The sequence below is a fragment of the Eschrichtius robustus genome, chromosome 14 (genome assembly GCF_028021215.1).
Source record: "Eschrichtius robustus isolate mEscRob2 chromosome 14, mEscRob2.pri, whole genome shotgun sequence".
NCBI classification, from domain to species: Eukaryota; Metazoa; Chordata; class Mammalia; order Artiodactyla; family Eschrichtiidae; genus Eschrichtius; species Eschrichtius robustus.
Window position 1 is genome coordinate 19,187,958 of NC_090837.1, and position 20,284 is coordinate 19,208,241.

At 45.9% G+C, this 20,284-nt stretch overlaps 1 protein-coding gene across 1 annotated transcript; it reads right to left on the minus strand.

Moving 5' to 3' along the window:
* Positions 1-5,417: 5,417 nt before the first annotated feature.
* UNG (uracil DNA glycosylase) lies at positions 5,418-16,984 on the minus strand. Its single transcript, XM_068563712.1, has 7 exons — positions 16,769-16,984; positions 15,893-16,099; positions 15,286-15,381; positions 12,664-12,761; positions 11,929-12,017; positions 10,387-10,565; positions 5,418-6,387 (listed from the first exon to the last, which is right to left on the minus strand). The coding sequence occupies exons 1-7, from the start codon at positions 16,895-16,897 to the stop codon at positions 6,247-6,249; spliced, it is 939 nt and encodes a 312-aa protein (XP_068419813.1). The 5' UTR covers positions 16,898-16,984; the 3' UTR covers positions 5,418-6,246.
* Between the last annotated feature and the right edge of the window lie 3,300 nt (positions 16,985-20,284).

Below are 20,284 nucleotides of genomic sequence, written 5' to 3' on the forward strand. Positions count from 1 at the left end.
CCCTAAGTTAAAATGAACTGTGTACCCAGAGAGAAAGAACCAGTCCAACAATAAGTGGAGGGGTCTGTCAATCCTTTTTGCCAATCCCCAAACCTCCCCTATTGTAATAGATCAGGACATTAGATATAGAACTGTCCTGCACAAAGGAAGGAAAACTTATAAAATCTGTTTGCATGTTTATATATTTGTATACATGTATATAAAGGTATCTAGATAGATATATAGAGAGATAAATAGGTAGATAGATATAGATATTAAATGTGAGATATTTTTCTACTTCTGGATGGTATTGCTAAAATTATTTTGTAAAAGAGCTCTATTTAGTTGGTTTGAAGGTCAGGCACTTTTAAAGATTGGGCATTCTAAATTCTCAGAAAAATAGAAACTAACCCAAATGCCTCATGTGATCTGGGATAATCTTCAGTAAATAAAAGCTAGTTTAAATTTATTGGCTTAAATAAAACAGGCATGTCTTTAGAGTTTTTAGCATTAAATATAATACTTTTATTCTACCTAGGCTTACAAATTTGTCAACAAGAAAAAACTCGGTATGATGAAATTTTCATAAGTAATCTAAACATAACTGCTAAGGGCAAGTAAATTAAATAAATGTAAGATAAAAGGTTTTTTAGGTGAACTTTTCAAATAAGTTTCCCAGATCTTTCCGGCAACCTGAAACTTTAGAATTTTGCTAAGTTAAATTAAATGATAGAAACTTATTGAATATATGGACCATTCCCTAGTAAGATAAAATATTGAATATTAATTACTGATCATAGGTTTATCTGCTTTTGAATTCCCACTGCAGAGAAACGAAGTGGATCTATTAGTAAACATGTTTTAAGCCACACCAAAAAGCATGTTTCTATAAACTATTAAAAGTATTTATAAATTTGCCAAGCCACAGAATGCTAATATTAAAGACAGTTCATGATCACTTGCTTCTTAGTTTTCACTAGAAATTAAAGATTTCTCAGGGCTAAAAATTCTAACATATGTTATTGAAACTACTAGAAATAAGGGAAACAACTCTGTATGCAAGGAAAGAAGGATGTGTTTTGGGTAAGAAAAGGCATGAAGAATGAAGATGCATTTTTGTTAAGGGAAGTGAGAGTAATTTTGTCTAAACTAGAACTTCTGCTTATGAAGGACAAATTTACCTTCTGTAGTCAAGTGGGTTAAAATTTGGATTGCTACCAGAAGGGTTCTGGAAATAGGCTTATTATGTAAAATTAAAGCTTAATTTTCTTTCATCTGCTGACAGAACAAGTTTTCTGGGATTGTTGATCTGCTCCTGATAAAAGATTGTAAAAGCTTTTTCTTTAAAAGTAATCTGCCTAGAAAGCAAAGATTTTGTGTTTTATCACAGTCATCTCCTGTGCTCTTTGTCATCAGGTCCTTGGTTACTTAGGAAAACTGAGTCTTCTTCATATTAAAAGAGCTAAAGTTTTGCTAACAGCTGTATAACCGTCTATATTTGCCTGTTAAAATTATTTTTATCACTTTGGTTAAATAGATAACTAAGTAATGTTTCACAGTGACCTGTGATCCTATCTAGGCAGTGTTTTTAAACCTTTTTTTTTTTTTTTCATACTTTTAACAAGCTTCCCCAAATCAAATTCTAAATGAAGTCTTTTTGACCTGGAAGAAACTTTGGGATTTTCCCACAGGGCCCCTGGAACTTACCAAAATATTTGTTAAACTAATTACGTTTATTTGATATGTTAAATTACATGAGAAGCATTGTCAAACAAGAAATAGTACTAAACCTTTTTTTAAAAAATTATTTATTTATTTATTTGGCTGCGCCAGTTCTTAGTTGCGGCATTCGGGATCTTCATTGCCGTGTGTGGGATCTTCGTCGTGGCGTGCGGGATCTTTAGTTGCGGCATGCAGGCTCTTAGTCGTGGCATGCAGGCTCTTAGGTGCGACATGCGGGATCTAGTTCCCTGACCAGGGATCAAACCCGTGCCCCCTGCATTGGGAGTGCAGAGTCTTAACTGCTGGACCACCACGGAAGTCCCCACTAAGCTTTTTTTATGTTGTGTTTGTACAGGTATGTAAGTGTTCCAGAAATTGTGTGAAATTCCTAGAAATCTGACAGGACCTGGTACAATGATTATCACTTGTAATTCTAGTTATTATCTTAAAACGTTGTATGACATCCTCTGGGACCCCAACAGAAAATGGGCAACAAGTAAACGATCTTCTTACTGCTATTCTCTTACTTTCTGAAACTGCTGTCATCAAAATTAAGACTCACACTAAAAGGACTGAACCTGAGCATCAGGGAAATGTCCTGGATGACTCTCGTGCAAAGGCAACAGCGACGGAATCTATAAAGATTGTAACACATGTGGATGCAATCCGTTCTGCTTCTGCAAAAAATCATCCCTCACTGCCAGACTTCTGCCATCCTGATGTCCTTGTAACATGGCAACAGTCTGCTCCTGAATCAGAGAAATTAAGGTGGGTAAACAATGGCTGTAAACTAAATGAATGGTCAGGGCTCTTGGAAACCCAAGACGGCTGCCTGGTTCTTCCTGGAACCCTGGCAAATCCCTTTGTTTTTTGTGTTTACATTCCTTCATCCACCATAGTACATTTAAGATGACTCAAATTATGAATCACCATTGGTGGGGAGACGTCTACAAAACTGCAAAAACAGACTACCAACAATTCTGATCTGCCAGGTCCATAATGCTGGAAAAACTATTCTTGCTCCTGGAGCCCTGAGACCCTTGAACACCTGCAGCTGGACTTCATTCAACTGCCACTTGGCCTGGCTCCACCCTAGAAGTAATTTCAATGAAATCCCAAATGCCACTGTGTGTTTAAAGTGTTCCAAGGGTCTGTTTTATAAAGTGAGGGTACTAAGCCCACCTAACCTTGTTCTTTGCTTCAATCTAACCCAACCCTGGGATGGGAAAATGAGGTCTCTCGAGTATCTATATAAGAAACTCTGTGGGGCAGCCAATGTAATCAGGCCATTTGTAAGCTTACTGACATACCCATGTATTTAGACAGCCTTTCAATATATAATAATACAGTATATGAGCCTTGGTTGAATGATGCTAATGCCTCTGTAACAATGAACGGGTCCACAGATACTGTCACTTATGCAGGAGCCTTATGCACACCTCCTGGCTACATCTTTGTATGTGAAAGTTTTGGTTTAGAACCATCTTTATGGTTCTGTGTAAAGATGGTTTTGTTATGTTGTTTTAAATTCTGTTCTGCATACTTGTTAAGTTTTCTACCTCCTGATTGTTGGACCTTAGTGAAAATGATGTGCTTAATGAGGTGATGCTAGCTCAGCGCTTTGAGATGATTTCCAACGCTTACAACCTTGACAAAATACAGACTTGGGATAAGAAATGCCTGCGAGTTCTCCCTACTACTGTCTCTTGTTACTCAAATGTGGCCTCAGGCAGTTTCTGGTCTGTGCACTTTCCCTCCAGTGTGGGACATGACACCCAGAAAAGGTCTTTCCTGGCACCAAGGAGCGAAGGCTGAATTTGGAAAGCCTGTCTCTGGATCAGCGATGCTTTTGGAGAAAGATCTTGATCAAAAGGCAGTAACTGAAAATTAATAAAAGGAAACCTCAACTAAAACTGGAGTTGGGAGGGCCTGGAGAGGGAGCTCTTATGCCCTCTGGTAACTGACTCTGGTCAATTACCCCAAAGTGTCAATCACAAACCCCAATGAGAAGCCACTGTCACTTGAACTGACTTTCCTCCAATGAACTTTCATTTTTTTCGATGATTTCCTTGTCCCACCCTCCTTTCTACAAATGCCTTCCATTTTGTACAACCCCTCAGAGTATGTCTCTGCTAGATGAGATGCTGCTTGACTCATGAATCTTGTAATGATGCCAATTAGATCTTCATTTACTCAGCTGAACTTAACACTTTTTACAACATCTTTGCATACCCAGTGACCCAGTGCTATAATCATAGCAAATCTGAAAACATGTGAAAAAAAGTTACAACTACACAGGTAAAAAAGTTCATCAAAATTAACCTTGTTTCTAAAAAATCAGTGACCGAATTTGTATTTCTTTTTCGGGGGCAGGGGTGGTCATAGACCATTTAAGATGCTGCTCTGTGTTCTGTTTAAAGTGTCACTACACTTCCAAGGTTCAATATAATTTCTTAAAAAATTAGTTTGCTTTTTATTTGTGGTACCTCAGAGCTTTCTGCTTCCTCACTACTCACAGCACTGCATTAGGAGATCGGTGTTAAAACCTCACTGATAAACATTATGCTCTCACTTCTTCTTTGGATAAAGGGAATCCGTTGGAACGCTTAGGGGAGGACCCCAAAGTTACCAGAGGGAAAACTGCAAATGCATCTTCGTGCTGATTTTGCACAATGTGGGATCATAAACCCTTCTTTTCAGACGTGAGAAAACTCAGGCCCAGAGGGGAAGCAATCTTCTCAAGCAAGTTTCCAAATCCCTGCCCTCCTAAGAAACGCGTTAGACTGGATGTTCTCACTGGATGCAGTCCGTCTCGCCCACTTAAACACAAGCACCCGCGTTCCCAAGACTTCTTTATTCTTTTTGCTCCCTTCATCAGACAGCAGGGGACGCCGACCTTTTCTCTGGATGTTCCGCCCCAGCTACTGGAGCCAAGTGCTGCCAGGTCGGTGGGCCACCATCAGGGGGTCTTCCCAGTGCCTTGGCCTCACACCTCAAGCCCAGAGAAGAGTCTGGAAAACTAGCTGAGGGAGGGGTGGGGGAAGCTGCCCTCGCACTGTCGCAGGGCTTGGCAGGACACGCAGCCATGGTGAGCATGCCAAGATCCGTGGAGAAATGCTTTTTCCAGTCCGAAGTGGCTCCTTTAGGGTCCCAGCAGACCCCGACCCCGTTCAGCCCCCATCCCCCCTCCACAGCGCCCGGGGTGCTGCGCCAGGCTCGGCTGGGGCCGAGCTCGGAGCCCCACCCTCGCCGACTCCTGCCCGCGCCCCTCCCGTGAACCCGGCCCAGGGCTTACCGAGGCCGGGCGCAGGGGTGGGCGGCTCCATCGGAGCGGCGGGTGGAGGGGGAAAGGAGGAAGGGCGGCACGGAGGCGGCGCTTCCGGCCCACAATGGTTGTCATGGCGACCGCGGGCCGCCCCAAGCCAAGAGTAGCCTAAAGGGCGTCCGCCCAGGGCCCAGAAGGACCAGGCACCGAGCGAAACTTCAACAATCTTTTATTACCAAACTCTCGCAGGGTTAACCCTTTAACCCAGCTAACAGCAAAACAGCGCTCTAACGGGATCTGGAATGGAGGTGCACACCTAATAAAGATTGCCTCTTAAAAAAAGGATTTAAAAAAATGTATATATACACATCTGCGTTAAGTATCTTTTTAAAAAAAGCAAAATTCACCAGTGTTGCAAAAAAAAAATCCCAAAGTGATTTCAATCTAACCCCACCCCCTACCCCCCCACACACGAAAAAACAACATTGGCAGTATATGCTGGCTCAAACCCAACGCGGGGTGCAGCTAGGAAAAAAGCATTTCTTTCCTCTTAAAAAAAAAACAACAAAAACCTTTCTCCTCCTTCCTGTTCAACCTCCACAGCTTATTCCTAGAAACACCCAAAGAATTACATAACTAATTGCATTAGAGTATACCCAGTTCACTTTCCACAGCCTCCAGACGTGAAAGTTCACACCAAGGATGGTTCCTTAGCAATTTTCACCAGTACTGCAGTCAGGAACTCGATCCCTAATTTCCGGGAACTTGCAAAACGTCCTCAGGCTTCCTGAGGGCTCCGTGAAAGATCACGGGCCAGTGTACCTGACCAAGAATGGAATGCCAGGCTGGGTAAAGAAAGAGGGCCTTTCCAAATAAAAACACCCAACACCACAAAACCTAAAGTCTAACCTACCAGGTAAAAACAAGTAGCAGCTGGCTGTACCAAAAAGGTGCTTATCTCCCTGCTTTGACCATGAAAGTAATAACAAAGGGGAACACAGTCCAGACTATTTGACCTCATCTCCCTTCCAAGAACCTTGACCCACAGACAGCATATTCCAGGCCAGAGGTCCCAGGGTGATTTTGGGGTTTCTGGCCAGGGAAAGCTGCTGCCAGGCTGCCTGGCTCACTGCTGCTCCGCGGAAAATGTGCGCCCTCGTGCAGGGTGCTGAAGAATTAGGAGGGAAATTGTTTTTTGACTTTGACTTCGTAAATGACAGATACTTCAATCACAGCTTCCAGAAAACCACTCATAGACCCCCCACCCCCAAGGGTCAAGGTCACAGATCCTTCCAGTTGATGGGCTCTTTGCCAGACTTCTGCAGCAGCTCGTTGGTTTTAGAGAAATGCCTGCATCCGAAGAACCCCCTGTACACCGAAAACGGCGAGGGATGAGCGGTCTGCAGCACGTGGTGCCGCTTCTGAAAGAGGAGGAGACGGGGAGTGAGATTGTGGGGACACTCTCAGGACTTCTAAAAAGAACCACTCTGGCTGTGGCGCTTTCTGTCAGCTCTGGCGCTCCCCTGTGACCGCTCTAAATTCGCCTGCTTTTCCTCATGGCGTTGGTTTACTTGCAGCGTCCACACAGGTCCGTGCGTTCATCCTCCACTGGTTGGTAGAGCCACTACCTGGGCTAGGCTCTAAGGATGCAGAGCACCCGTCTCTGCCCTCCACTGGGCACTCTCGATAGGACTCGTAGGTGCCCTTGTCCTATGACCCAGCAGTCCCACTGCTGAGTGGGACTGCTATGTCTCCCACTGCTGAGACTGTATTTGGTAAAGGACGCCACGATGCACACATCTCCATAAAGATGCAGGCATGAGGAGGTGCACGGCTCCTATCAGGTAAAACCTACCATAAATCCAGTGTTATGCAACAGATTACAAATATTTTTCTAAAGTTCTGGCAACGCAACACCACATAGCTACTAGAAGAACAAGATCAAGCTACATATGCTGACACAGGGAGACCTCTAAAATATGTCAAGTGGAAAAAAAAAAAGCAAGAAAAAGTGATAAATGCATTAAATAAAAAAAAAATTCTTTGGTAGGGGGGATAAGACCCAAGACACTATTTATAGTAGTTCCTTTAGGTGAAAGATTGTACCTTTCTATGCTGTTTGCATTATCTCACCACCAAAATAGAATACTTAAAATTTTTTAAAATGTCAACTGTAGTTAACTTAGCAGGAAGATTCTGGACCATTTTTGTTTTCTTCATTCTTTCCTGTATTTAAATAAAAATCACCCAACAGGGCTTCCCTGGTGGCGCAGTGGTTAAGAATCTACCTGCCAATGCAAAGGACACAGGTTCGAGCCCTGGTCCGGGAAGATCCCACATGCCATGGAGCAGCTAAGCCCGAGCGCCACAACTATTGAGCCTGTGCTCTAGAGCCCGCAAGCCACAACTAGAGAAAACCCGCGCGCAGCAATGAAGACCCAATGCAGCCAAAAATAAATAAAAATTAAAAAAAAAAAAATCACCCAACAAATAATTGTCTTCCAAGATACCCCTGCCTTCAAGGAGCTGGGCTGAGGAGGGGCCATCAGTGAAGCCGGGCAGCGCAGTATGGGTCAGGGCATGGAACCTGGGTTCCTTCAGGTCCTGGCCCTGCCACTCAGCAGTGGCGCAGCCCCAGAGAAGTCGCTGACCCTCCCTAGGCCGCAGATCACTTTTCACCTGCGGACTGGAAGTTAACAGCAGCGCCTGCTCAGGAAGATCCCGTGAAGAAGAAAAGATGGGTCATGCGCGCAGAGCATCCTGGGAAGGGATGCAGGCCGGGTGCTCAGCACAGGGTACAGCATGTGGGGCAGGCCCCTGAACACGTGAGCTGTGTGCATTATAAAGGACCAGTCAGCCAGCCTCCAGGGAAGGAAAAGACCTCTACATGCTGGATGGAGGAAGCAGGATGTTCAAAGGCAGGCAGGGGAGTGGGGGGCGGGGAGAAGTCCAGGTGGTTCAGGGGGCCTGGAGTTCACAGAGGGTGAGAGGCAGGCCGGGGCCGTGCCCAGACCCCAGCTCATAAGCCCAGGTCAAGGCCTTCCAAGGAGAAGGCGTCTGAACCCTCTGCTCTGGGCAAGATGAGATGGGGCTGACCTGAGGCTAAGTTGGGCAGGTGGGGGGGGTGCTGAGAGAAGAAAGGCTGTGTATGACTGGTTGCAGGAGGTGGGGATAGATACAAAGGGTGGAGGAGGGAAAGAAAGGGAGGGGTCAAGAATGATATGTGATTTCTGGTTGGGCAACTGGGTAGACAGCGGTCCTTTTTATCCTTGGGCATCCAGAGGCCCAAGTTTAGTGAGGGATGGACGAGGAAAGGAGAATTGGAAAATGTTGCATTTGATGTGCTTCCAGGTCCCTAGTAAGGAAGCAGCTGAATATATAGATCTAGTGCTTAGGAGACACCCCGGGTTAGAGATGTGCAACTTGGTTTTTAATGGTCAATCTACTAGTTGTTTTTTTTTTTGGCTGCGCCATGCAGCATGCAGGATCCTAGTTCCCCAACCAGGGATCGAACCCAGGCCCTCTGCAATGGAAGCGCGGAGTCCCAACCGCTGGACCGCCAGGGAAGTCTGGTTTTTAATGGTCAAGCTACTTTAACAACTGTTTACTTTCAAACTGAACCATTATTAAGATTACAGATATACTGAGTAAGGGCGCTTCTGACCACAAACCTCCCTAAGACACAGACTGGAAATCACTCCCATACACACTTCACTACTGAGATAATCAGATCTTAGCAGTTAGTTCATTCATGCCAGGTTTTATTCCTACTATTCCCTTCCCGAAAAGAAAAACACCTGAAAACATCCTGTTCATTCACACAGAAACTTTATAGAGAAAGCAGCTCTTCCATCTGACCTACACGCCCCCTTGCTGTTTGCAGCCATGTGTATAAAGACACTGGAAGGAGACGTCAGACGGTAAAACCCAGTGCTTACCCCAGGCCAAGAAGAATCGAACGGATGGGGACTAGGAGGGGAGACCTTAATATCCTTTATTTTCTAACCATGTGAATCTACTACCTTAAAAAAGGAAAAAAGGCCTAAATTACGAAATAAAGGTAGAACTCCACTAGAGAGAAAATGGAGGAGATAACTGACATGTGAGTCAAGTCTCTAGAGCTGACGGCTGGCTTGGAACCCTGCCACCCTCGCCCGTGGGCTGGGCAGGCCTCCCCACGGGCCCGCCCAGGTGAGCGGGCTGCTCGGATCAGACTCCAAAGCTCCATTCACCGCAAGTGGACAAGTGACCTCGCCTCCCTGAGCCCCAGTACAAAGCGGGGTCAGCGTATCCCGCCCACCCCCAACAGCCTTTGCAGAGGTCAGGAGAGATGCTGTGGGAAAAGTGCTGGACTTGCTCCTGACACCTGTTTGCACACCTCTGATACACCATAAACTAGTGCCATGTCGCCTCGGTTCATCCCTTTACCTCACTTATGACGTGTGTATGCTATGATTTCTCCCCCCACCCTCACCGCCCAATTCAGTGCCTCCCAGTGGCCCAAGCTAAGTACTCCTCCTTGCCGTCCCCCTCCCCCCCTCCCAGCCCCACGCCCCCTCCTCCCCTTGCCGGTCTCCTTCACACCAGCATCACCTCCAGTGCAGTCACAGGCACCCCAAAGGGAAATGCCAGTGCTCAGCACAGAGGGGAGGCAGAATTAGGATGGTTTTAGGACTGGGTTTAAGGGGATGAGGGCATTCAAGGATGACTTCCGGTTTTTAATCTCAGCAACCAAGTATACACAGGTGGGTCAGGGAAGGATGCGGTGGGGCGGGCAGAAACTGAAGAGCTGGGTTGGTGTCGGGGACCAGCAACCAGGGCCCAGGTTTAATAATCATTGCTGATGGTGTTTTCATGGGGGAAGGTTAAATTTACAATTAAGTGGAACTCTTCATGTTTTCCAAATACCCTTGAACTTGTTGAAAGCAAGAGACTTACCTCGCTCAGCATTTACTGCATCGGTTCTTACATGAATGGAACCTGGGGACCTGTGTATCTTTCTGTGTATGCAGCAAGTTTATGCCAGTGTTACCAACTGCATCTAAGCAGAAGCTGGCCAGCTGTTCTCCTCATACACAACTAATCATTTCGTCTGAGTTCTGTTCAATTTTCTTTGTTTCCTTTTTTTTTGGCTGTGCTGTGTGGCATGCAGGATCTTAGTTCCCTGACCAGGGATGGAACCTGTGCCCCTGTGTTGGGAGCATGGAGTCTTAACCCCTGGACCACCAGGGAAGTCCCTGAATTCTGTTCAATTTTCGATGGGAAACCTAATCCTAATTATCACAGTTTTAAGGGAAAATAAGCTTCATTTTATGACATGGATTTTCTAGGACTACATAAAGGGATTCCTAGAATTCTCTAACTTGTTTAAAAAAAAAACTGTTTAAAAAAAAAAAACAAAAAAAACCCCCAAAACATACCCTATCAATGGCACTGCCTTTCTTCTGAGCATAAGAGCCCCAGAGCAGGAAGACAAGGCCGTTCGAGTTCTGATTGAGCCAGGACACGACAGCATCGGTGAACTGCTCCCAACCTCTCTCTTTATGAGAATTGGCCTGATGCGCCCGGACGGTGAGGACGGCGTTGAGCAGGAGAACACCTGCGAGCACACAGCGAAGAAGCAGGTTCAAGGGAGGCTGAAACGTGGAATCTAAAATTCGACACAAGTGAACGTATCTACGAAACAGAAACAGACTCACAGATAACAGAGAACGGACTTGTGTGCTTGTCACGGGGGGGGGATGAGGGAGGGATGGACTGGAAGTTCGGGGTTAACAGATGCAAACTATTACATACAGGATGTACAGCACAGGGAACCCTTCAATATCCTGTGATAAACCATAATGAAAACGAATATGTATACGTATAACGGAATCACTTTGCTGCACAGCAGAAATTAACATTGTAAATCAACTATACTTCAATAAAATTAAAAAAAAAAATAGGGGGGAGGCTGAAACGAGTTGGCCTAAACACCCAATAGTGGGCTCAAAGCATGACGAAACCACCCCAAGATGGAAGCTGGTGCAGCCACCTGAAATCAGGTGGTGGAGAAAGCACTAGGACATGACCAGCTGGTGCCTCTGTGCGAGATTCGTTTTCACCTCTGCACTTTCAAGACCGAACTTCTGAGTTTGCAACAGTGACCGTGCATTATATCCATCATCAGAAAGAATTGTTTAAAAAAATATACCCTAACTGATATGAAATAACCCTGGAAAGTAACACAAGGAGGCCAAGACGTTTCACTGAAACAAAAATCTCACTGCAAGAAAAGAGTAAATATTCTTTCCTTATCCTGATTGTAGTTTGTTAAAAAAGGAGAAAGAAGTCACACAGATAGGTATTAAACACACACAACATAACCCGTGTGTTGAAATGAGAAAACTTGAGGCCACCTTCTGAATGGTCGAAGTTGGGTGGCTCAACGCAAAATATGAATGACGAGGAACCAACTTTTCCCTTTCATGCTATGATTAAAACATGAAAAACACTGGCTGCAGGATAAAAGCGAGATACTTTTTTTTTTTCACTAGATTACTGGTTTATTACAAAGGATATTAAAGGATGCAGTCAAGTCAGATGAAGAGTTGCAAAAGGCAAGACAGAGGGAAAGGGCACGTGGCTTCCATGCCCTCTCTCAGCTTGCCTCTCTCTCCAATCTCCATGCGTGCACCAACCCAGAAGCTCTCCAAATGTCATCCTTTGGGGGTTTTATGGAGGCTTCATTACATAAGCATGATTGATTAAATCACTGGCCATTGGCAATGGATTCAACTTCCAGCCCATCTCCTCTCCCTGGATATCAGGGGGTGGTGAGATACATTCTTTGACTTACATAAACTTAGCCATTTTATTAGAGCTCTCTGGTTCTTCACGGGTATCTTTTAAAAATATAAGCAAGCCAGACAGAAAAGACAGTTGAAATCCATCCAAAACACATCTAGCAGTGGCTGGTTTACCTTGCCTGGCCCATCCGGATAAATCTCCATGACCAGGATGAACAAAACCATCTATGTCTGTAGACAGTTCTTTATAAATGTTTTCCAAACTGAAAGCAAGCCAGAAGAAAAACAAACAAAAAAAACAGAATCTTAAGCACAATTCGGAAAGTTCAGGACCCTCCAGCACACACGCAAGTTACAGTCTGCAAAGCCAGCCCTCAGGGCGGACAACAGGACGCACTGCACTGATTCATGGGAAACACTGCCCTTCCTTTAGACAGGCACACCTGCCAAACGCCTTTATTTCGGTCAGTGCTTGGGTTTAAGGAAGAGAACTTTGGAAAACCTAAGCAAATTAGCCCAGGAGTTACCACCCCACTCCCAAGTGATGGATTTAGTTTATACCTTTAATATTCATTATATTTGTAAATGATATGTAAAATCCTCCAAAGCAGGGGTTCTTAACCAGGGGTGATGGGGCCCCACAAGGGACTGCTGGAAACGTCTGAAGACATTTTTCATTGTCACAAATGGGGGTGGGGCGTGCTGCTGGCATCTCGAGGCCAGGGGTGCTGCTAAACATGCTACCACGCACGCGGCAGCCCCCCGACCACAAAGACCCAGCCCCACATGTCAGTAGTGCAGAAACTGAGAAATCCTGCTCCAAAGGCTAGTGACGGTCCCACAAACAGGTGCACCTGTAATTTGAAAGTAATCGCGATTGGAGCTGAGCCACCTGTAAAGCCTGCGTACCTGGGTGGGGGTGGCACGGGCCTTTGAACACTAAAGCAGAGCCCATGAGCTTGATTGGGTCCGTGATATGGATCCTGTCCCAGGATGACAACCTTCACCTGTGAACACCAGATGGCGAGGATCAAACACTATAGTACAGGCAGTCTGAACGGACACCTGGCTGGCTGATAACTTATACAAAGGGGCACTACGAGGACAAGGGTAGGACCCCCTCCCGGCCCAACTAAGAGCCCCCAGAAGGGAGCAGGTGACTTGGCACCATCACTTTGCATTACCCAGTTATCCTTCCCTCAGTCACCTGCCGCAGTGCCCCCTCCCTTCTCTGACCCATGTGTGTGAAACAAGGTGGGGGTCAACTTTGCTTTCATCCCCTTCATTTTTCAAATTACAAAAGGAAATACGCCCTTGTCACAAGTACGACCATCCAGAAACATATCAAGATCTCCGGGTCATCCCTACCCCGTCCTGATTCAACCATTTATAATCACCTATTGATATGTAATTAGGGTCATTGTACTCATCACCCTACATTTTGGGTTTCTCACATCATACACTGTGGGCCTCCTTTAAGTCAACAGAGCTCAGTTGTTGATGGGCAGTCAGCTGGTTTCCCAGTTTTTTCCCTTAAAAAAATAACGCAGTAAACATCCTACTACATGTATCTTTACATACTGCTGCTTTCATGTCTATGGAATAGATTCAGAAGAGTGGAGTTGTTGGTCACAATGTAAGTGTATTTAAAATTTTCATCGACATATGCCAAATTGCTTTTCCACGAGTTGAAGAAACTCCAGTGTCCCACCAGCAGCATATGAAGGAGCCTGTTCCCCTGGACCGGTACACTGCGGAGATACTGTGGGTTTAGCTCCAGACTGTCTCATTAAGCGAATATCGCAATAAAACAAAGTGACGTCAATTTTTTGGTTTCCTAGTGCATACGCAATATGGTAATCTATTAAGTGTGCAATTGCATGTCAAAAAAAAGTACATTATCTTAATTAGAAAGTACTTTATTGCTAAAAAATGCTAACCATCATTTGACAACGAAAGGTTGCCACAAAACTTCAATTTGAAAAAATCGCAGGATCTGCAAAGCGCAGTAAAACAAGGTCTGCCTGTGTCCTCTTAAGGGATGGAACCAGAGGAGAATGAGGTCACTGTCACAGTCAGTGGTGTTAAAATACTACTAGGCCTTTTGATCGGGTGCCCGCCCACCCACCTCTCTTCATTCCCACACTTCTGCCGTGTTCCTTCTTAAGACTCTCCTTCCGTAGCCAACATACACTTTATCCTTCAAAATCCAGCTTCAGACGTTCCCAAAATCAGGCAGCTTTCATGGGCCACTCCATTCCTCCAGTTGGTATTCACACTGCCCCTGGCATATTCCCCATCATGAAGCAACCTGTCCGAGAGGGGAAGCTTTCCAGTTCTGGTCCTGGATAAGGACCTCAGAGGAGCCAGGTAACATCCCCGACCCTCCACATGCTCATCGGCAAAGAAGCCCCACCAGGCCAACTGATCTTCAGAAGTTTCATGCACTTTTCTTAGTCTTTCTTTACAATATTGCTCATTGGTACTCAAAACAGGACATACTTCAAACAAGGGGCAAACTAGTACTGAATTTAATAGGACTTGTTTTTTTTTAACTTTATAAACAAGGAGGTACGTTCGAAGTGCTTGCTCTACAATGAAAATTGTGAAGTCTGCTAAGTATTAGGAGTGTCAGCCTTATCACGATGGCTTCTTCAACAATTTCACTTCTCTTTGATTTAACAGGTACTTACTAAATCACGGGATTCCTGCGCTCAGCTTACAAAATCAGTAAGGCAAAAGGAGAACAAAAAAATGGAACACCTCCAATGCAAGCAGATACTAAAAACCCACATCACAAAGGAAACCCACATCACAAATATAGTGGGGGACAGGCCTCCTTCCGGGAGGTGCCAGAGATGCACCTAGTTGGTTTTCAAAAGACAGAAGTGAGGCGAGGGTCACCGCCCTGTCCAGCTCCACAGGAGGAGAATGGAAGGTGGAGGTGAGGCTGGGAAGCAGGAGGTGGCCGTATTCACCCTCAGCTTCCATAGTTTGCACCGTGGGAAGCCACAAACAAGCTTCTGACAGTGAGCAGCCATTGTATACATTGAACCAAAGCAAAGGAATGTGTTAACAGGAGATGTGTTCAGGCCAGAAGTCAAGAGTTTGAAAGCATCAACCGTAAAGGATGGTGTGGTCAGACAGAAAGAACACTGAGCTGCAAGTCAAGGTGGGACCACCGACAACCACTTGAAAAAGACTTAACTGCTTCGTGCCTCAGTTTCCTCACCACCACACTTTACCTTTCACGGGCATAGGGTCGGTTTAAGGATAAAATAAAATACAAGTGAGAGCATACAGACCCACGGTTTACGTACATACTTTTCTTCTTTTGCTATATGAACGGCACACAGTAAAAGTTAAACAGGGTACATATAGGCTAAAATACAGCCCGCCAAACCTCACAGTTTCAGTATTTTATTTATTACTGAATTATGGACAGTGGCTTAACTCCAGTGTCCCTAATTTAAAAATACCATTTGAGTCCTACTCCCCTTTTAGTAAAATTCATCCACAGCTTGTACTTACATCTCTTATGTCACACATTTGGGTCCATGTGAAGACTTGCTGCGGGGGTGGGTAAACAGTGTAATGTTTTCTTTCTTCTGCAACAAATCCCATAAGCTGATGGAAAGATAAACTAGATTTACAATCAGATTCTCACTGGAAAGCATACGAATTCAATGAGAAAGCTTCTAATGCAAGCTACTGGAAGAGCTCTTAGCTAGCTCTTTGCCAAGTTTTATATCCAAATTCTGCGTAAAAATCAAAACAGTTCCCCTCCCGACATTTTAATTCCCTTCCCCTTTCTTTGGGCTGGGTCAAAGTTGATTGGCCTGGCAGCCGTGACTTCCTGCGGGTGCCAACCCCTCCCTCTTTTTTTTAAAGGGCAGGTTTCATTCAGTCGGGTTTGTGGTTTTACCAGGCCACTCTTTCCTAGAGAGCAGACTAAACAAACGGGTTAAAAGAAGCTATGATATCACCTCATAGTCTTTTAAAAACCTTAAACTGGGCAGATTCAAAACATCATGGCTGTATGTTGAAGGAGGGAAAAGTAGGAGCTCACGAAAGCAATATCCTATAAACGTGGGCTTGGCCTGCTATATTTACAAGTGCCCGCAGTCTCCAACTTTACCTTAATAAAATATGGTTTCCCGAACTCCCCGCTGAGGTGCTTCTTCCAACTCTCACCAAAACCTACAGGCACATTGCGCGCTGCGAGTCTGAGCAGCGCGGCGGCCTTGTTCCTCTGGATACGGACCAACTGCTCGGGGCTCAGTGGCGACGAGGGCGGCGTGCCGGGCTCCTCCTGCCCGGCCCGGATCTTCTTGGCGGAGCTGGCCTGCAAGTGGTCCCCGCAGAAACGGGTCACGAGCTGCAGCGGGCCTCTCCCGGGAGCCCGCAGCTTCCGTCCCCAACCCAACAGCCCAGGGTAGAGGACACCCATTCTTGGGGTTTCAGCCCCGCTCGGCAGGTCCGTACAAAACCGGACTCTGGAAACCCAGGGCTGATCCCAGTCCGGCACTAACAGGCCGCTGCCCCAAATTTCGAGTTTGGTACCAAAACAGGGCAGGAAAAAGGTCTGTGAGCAAGGCCCGCAGCGTCTCGCTAGGGGTTCGCTGAGAAGGGGCCCAGCACCCAGGGCCCCGCCCCGCGGGTCCCGCCACTAGCGTCCCCACGTGGTCTTTTCGCGGCAAAAACCCTCCCCTCCAGGACCCACCCCCTCCCTCCTCTGATTGGAGGGTGGGCTGGCCCCCTCGCCTCTGATTGGCGCCGTGGGCCCCGAGGTTCGCCTCCATTGGCTGACCCCTCAGCATGGCCGCCGATGGGGCGCCACGGCGGGTGTTTTGAACACGTGGAGGCCCCAGTTTACCCAGTCAGCCGCATGTTCCTGCAACCCCTCGGTCGCGCGGGGTCCGCCGCCCTCCTCGCCCTCTTCGCCCTCTTCGCCCTCCTCACCCTCCCTTCCCCCTGACCCCCGGCCCCATGAGCGGTCCCCGCCGCGCCTTACCGCCGCATCCCCGCTCTCGGCTACCGCCGCCACGCCGTTCCACTGCTCGGCCGGCTCGGAGCTGCAGGCACGTCGCTTCCTGGCGGGGCTCGGGGTGAAGAAGGAGTAGAGGGTCTTCTGGCCAATCATCCTGGAGCCGAGGAGGGAGCGAACGCGCGCTGCCCGGGGACCCGCGACTTTGGCGCCAGCTGCGGCGGTCAGTAATTGGCGCCAAGCAACCCGCGCATGCTCCGACCGGGGGGGTGTGGGCGAGGGGGCAGCGGAGGGCCTAGTGCGCATGTGTGGGAGGGGCCGCTGGGCAAGGTCCCTGGGGCGAAGTGGGGCTCAGAAAGGTCTTGAGAGAGAGCAGGGTTCCTTAGGTCGGTTCACTCAGGTGTTTACTCTTTCATTCATTATTCTCACCCATCATACCTCTGCCTTGGGCAAGTCCCTCCACCTCTCAGCCGGTGAAAGAACTTAAAAGTACCCGCCCCGTAGGGTTTTTTGTGGGAGTGAAATTAGCTTTAAAATAGTAATTGTTTTGCTTTTAGTTGTCCAATTTTCACAAGCTGTTTTACTGACGACAAACTAAGGCCTAGAGGCCTAACCTGTAAGGTTTGGGGGAGACTTTAACAGAGGTCATAAAGGTTAAACTCCAAACTAGTCATCCTCTGAAAGACATCCCCATACACCTGGATTCTTCTCCTCTCCCTCCCTCCCCACATCCAAACCTTGGACAGGTCCTCTTGGGTCTATCTCCATAATAAAGCCCAAATTCAAATGCTGCTCTCAGTCTCTTGTCTACTAACTACAATCCCAGCGGGTCTTCTCTTTTCCTACCTAATCATTTTTTTGAAATGTAAATTACACCATAATAATCCCCAGGTTAAAATCCTATAGTTTCCAAATATGTTTGGAATAAAATCCTTGCTTCTACATACATACAGATGGTCAACAGGCACATGAAAAGATGCTCAACATCTCTAATTATTAGAGAAATGCAAATTAAAACTACAATGAGGTATCACCTCACACCAGTCAGAATGGCCATCATTAAAGTGTCTACAAGTAGTAAATGCTGGAGATGGTGTGGAGAAAAAGGACCCCTCCTACACTGTTGGTGGGAATGTAAATTGGTGCAGCCACTATGGAGACCAGTATGGAGGTTCCCTAAACAAACTAAAAATAGAGTTATCATATGATCCAACAATCCCACTCCTGGGCATATATAGGGAAAAAACTCTAATTCGAAAAGGTATATGCACCCCAATGTTCATAGCAGCGCTATTTACAATAGCCAAGACATGGAAGCAACCTAAACGTCCATTGACAGATAAATGGATAAAGAAGATGTGGTATATACACACAATGGAATATTAGCCGTAACAAAGAATGAAATAATGCCATTTGCAGCAACATGGATGGACCTAGAGATTATCATACTGAGTGAAGTAAGTCAGAGAAAGACAAATATCATGATATCACTTATATGTGGAATCTAAAAACATGATACTAATAAACGTAGTTACAAAACAGAAATAGACTCACAGACATAGAAAACAAATTTATGGTTACCAGAGAGGATGGGGCAGAGATAAATTAGGAGTTTGGGATTAACATATACACAGTACTATATATGAAATAGATAAACAGCAAGGATCTACTATATAGCACAGGGAACTATATTCAATGGAACCTATGATGGAAAATAATCTGAAAAAAGAATATATGTATATATGTATAACTGAATCACTTTGCAGTACACCTGAAACTAACACAACATTGTAAATTAACTATACTTCAACTTTTAAAAATGGTTTTAAAAAAAATCCCTGCTTCTTACCAGTTGGGAAGGCTGCTTCGCCCTCTCACGGAAGCCCAGCTGCTGTGACATGATGAACCTGGTTCTCAGCACAGTCACCAGGCATACCCGGCTGTCCCTTGTGTGGTCTTTACACCTTGCACGCACTGTCCCCCTGCCTGGAAAACCTCAGGTCTCAGCTCGAGACCCTTCCTCTGAAGGGCCTTCTCCTCCTGCCCCACTTTCTAGCAGGTCACTCTATTTATAGCTTCTGTACTATCTAAGATGATCTTATTGGGACTTCCCTGGAGGTCCAGTGGTTAAGACTCTGCGCTTCCACTGCAGGGCACGCGGGTTTGATCCCTGGTCGGGGAACTAAGATCCCGCATGCCTTGTGGTGTGGCCAAAATAAAATAAAATAATCTTATTTATTCTCTCCTTGTTTATTTCTGTCTCCATCTCCAACATGTAACCTAGGTGAGGGCAGGGACTTGATCCTTGTTACTGCTGTGTTCCAGCGCCTAGGACAAGGAGCTTGATGTGTAAGAAGAAGAGATGCTCATAATTTAAAATTATTTTTAAAATAAGAAAATAAAAGCCACTTTGAAAAACAGTTTGGCAGCTTTGTATGAAGTGACACATACTCTTACCATGTGCCCCTGCGATCCCACTCCTACGTATTTACCCAAGTGAAATTGGAATCTATATTCACATGAGAGCTTGTACATGAATAGATATAGTGACCTTATTTGTATTTTCCCCAAACTGGAAACAACCCAAATGCCCCTCAAGTGGCAAGTGGGTGGACAAATTGTAGGGCATGAGTACAAGGGCAGCTTACTCAGCAATAAAAAGGAATAAACTGCTACGAACAATATGGATACATCTTAAAAGCGTTAGGCTAAGTGAAAGAAGCTAGACACAAAGCCTATATATTGTATCATTTCATTTACAAGAAATTCTGGAAAAGGTAAAACTCTAGGGACAGAAAACACATCAGTGGTTGCCAGGGGCGGGGTAAGGGGCGAGTTGATAACTAGGAGACTTGGGGGAATTTTACGTGATGATGGAATTCTAGATCTTGATTGTGGTGTGGTCACACAACTGTTTACCTTTGTCAAAATTTGCAGAGCTGGATGCTAAGAAGATTCAAAACAAAGCCCCCAACCTCTTTTCCTTCCATTGGCCGAGAGAGAGTAAATAAAAATTGGTGATAATAAAAGCTGACATTTGTTTGAAGCACAGAAGCCCTTCTCACACATCCTCTCATTTACTCCTCATGGTGTTCTCATGGCATAGGTTTTGTAGTCCCCACTGTTTAGAGAAGGCAGTTCAAGCCCAGAGGGGTTAAGTGACCTGTAGGAACCACACAGCTACAGTTGAGGAGACAGAAATGGAAGTTACAGGGTCTGATTGCAGAATTCGTGCTCCTATCTGCGACAATATGCTGGTTGGCCCAACTCCCTGTCAGGAAACGAAATTAATCCCCAGGGAGAGATGATACCGAACAACAGCTCCCAAACCACCGGGGACCCTGCACTGCTGCGGAACAAATAACGTTATCCAGAAATACAGCGGTGCTTGCAACGCGCCCGGAGGGCCAACAGGTGGCGCCCGGAGGCCGCCCACCGCTTTGTTTTGCAGATTTGCCTGGATTTTCTCCAGTTCGCGGCTGAAATCTACCCGGAAGTAGTTCTGTGGAGGGGGTAAGTGTTTCCTCTTTCCCGTAGGACCTT

What these genes read in the sequence shown, in the direction of transcription:
- UNG (XM_068563712.1), bottom strand. Translation starts at nt 16,897, where the DNA reads ATGATTGGCCAGAAGACCCTCTACTCCTTCTTCACCCCGAGCCCCGCC. An exon ending in GGAAACCATATTTTATTAAG is followed by an intron (nt 15,382 to 15,892) that starts GTAAAGTTGGAG and finishes TCTTTCCATCAG; the next exon opens with CTTATGGGATTTGTTGCAGA. An exon ending in AAGGCAGTGCCATTGATAGG is followed by an intron (nt 6,388 to 10,386) that starts GTATGTTTTGGG and finishes CTCCTCTTTCAG; the next exon opens with AAGCGGCACCACGTGCTGCA.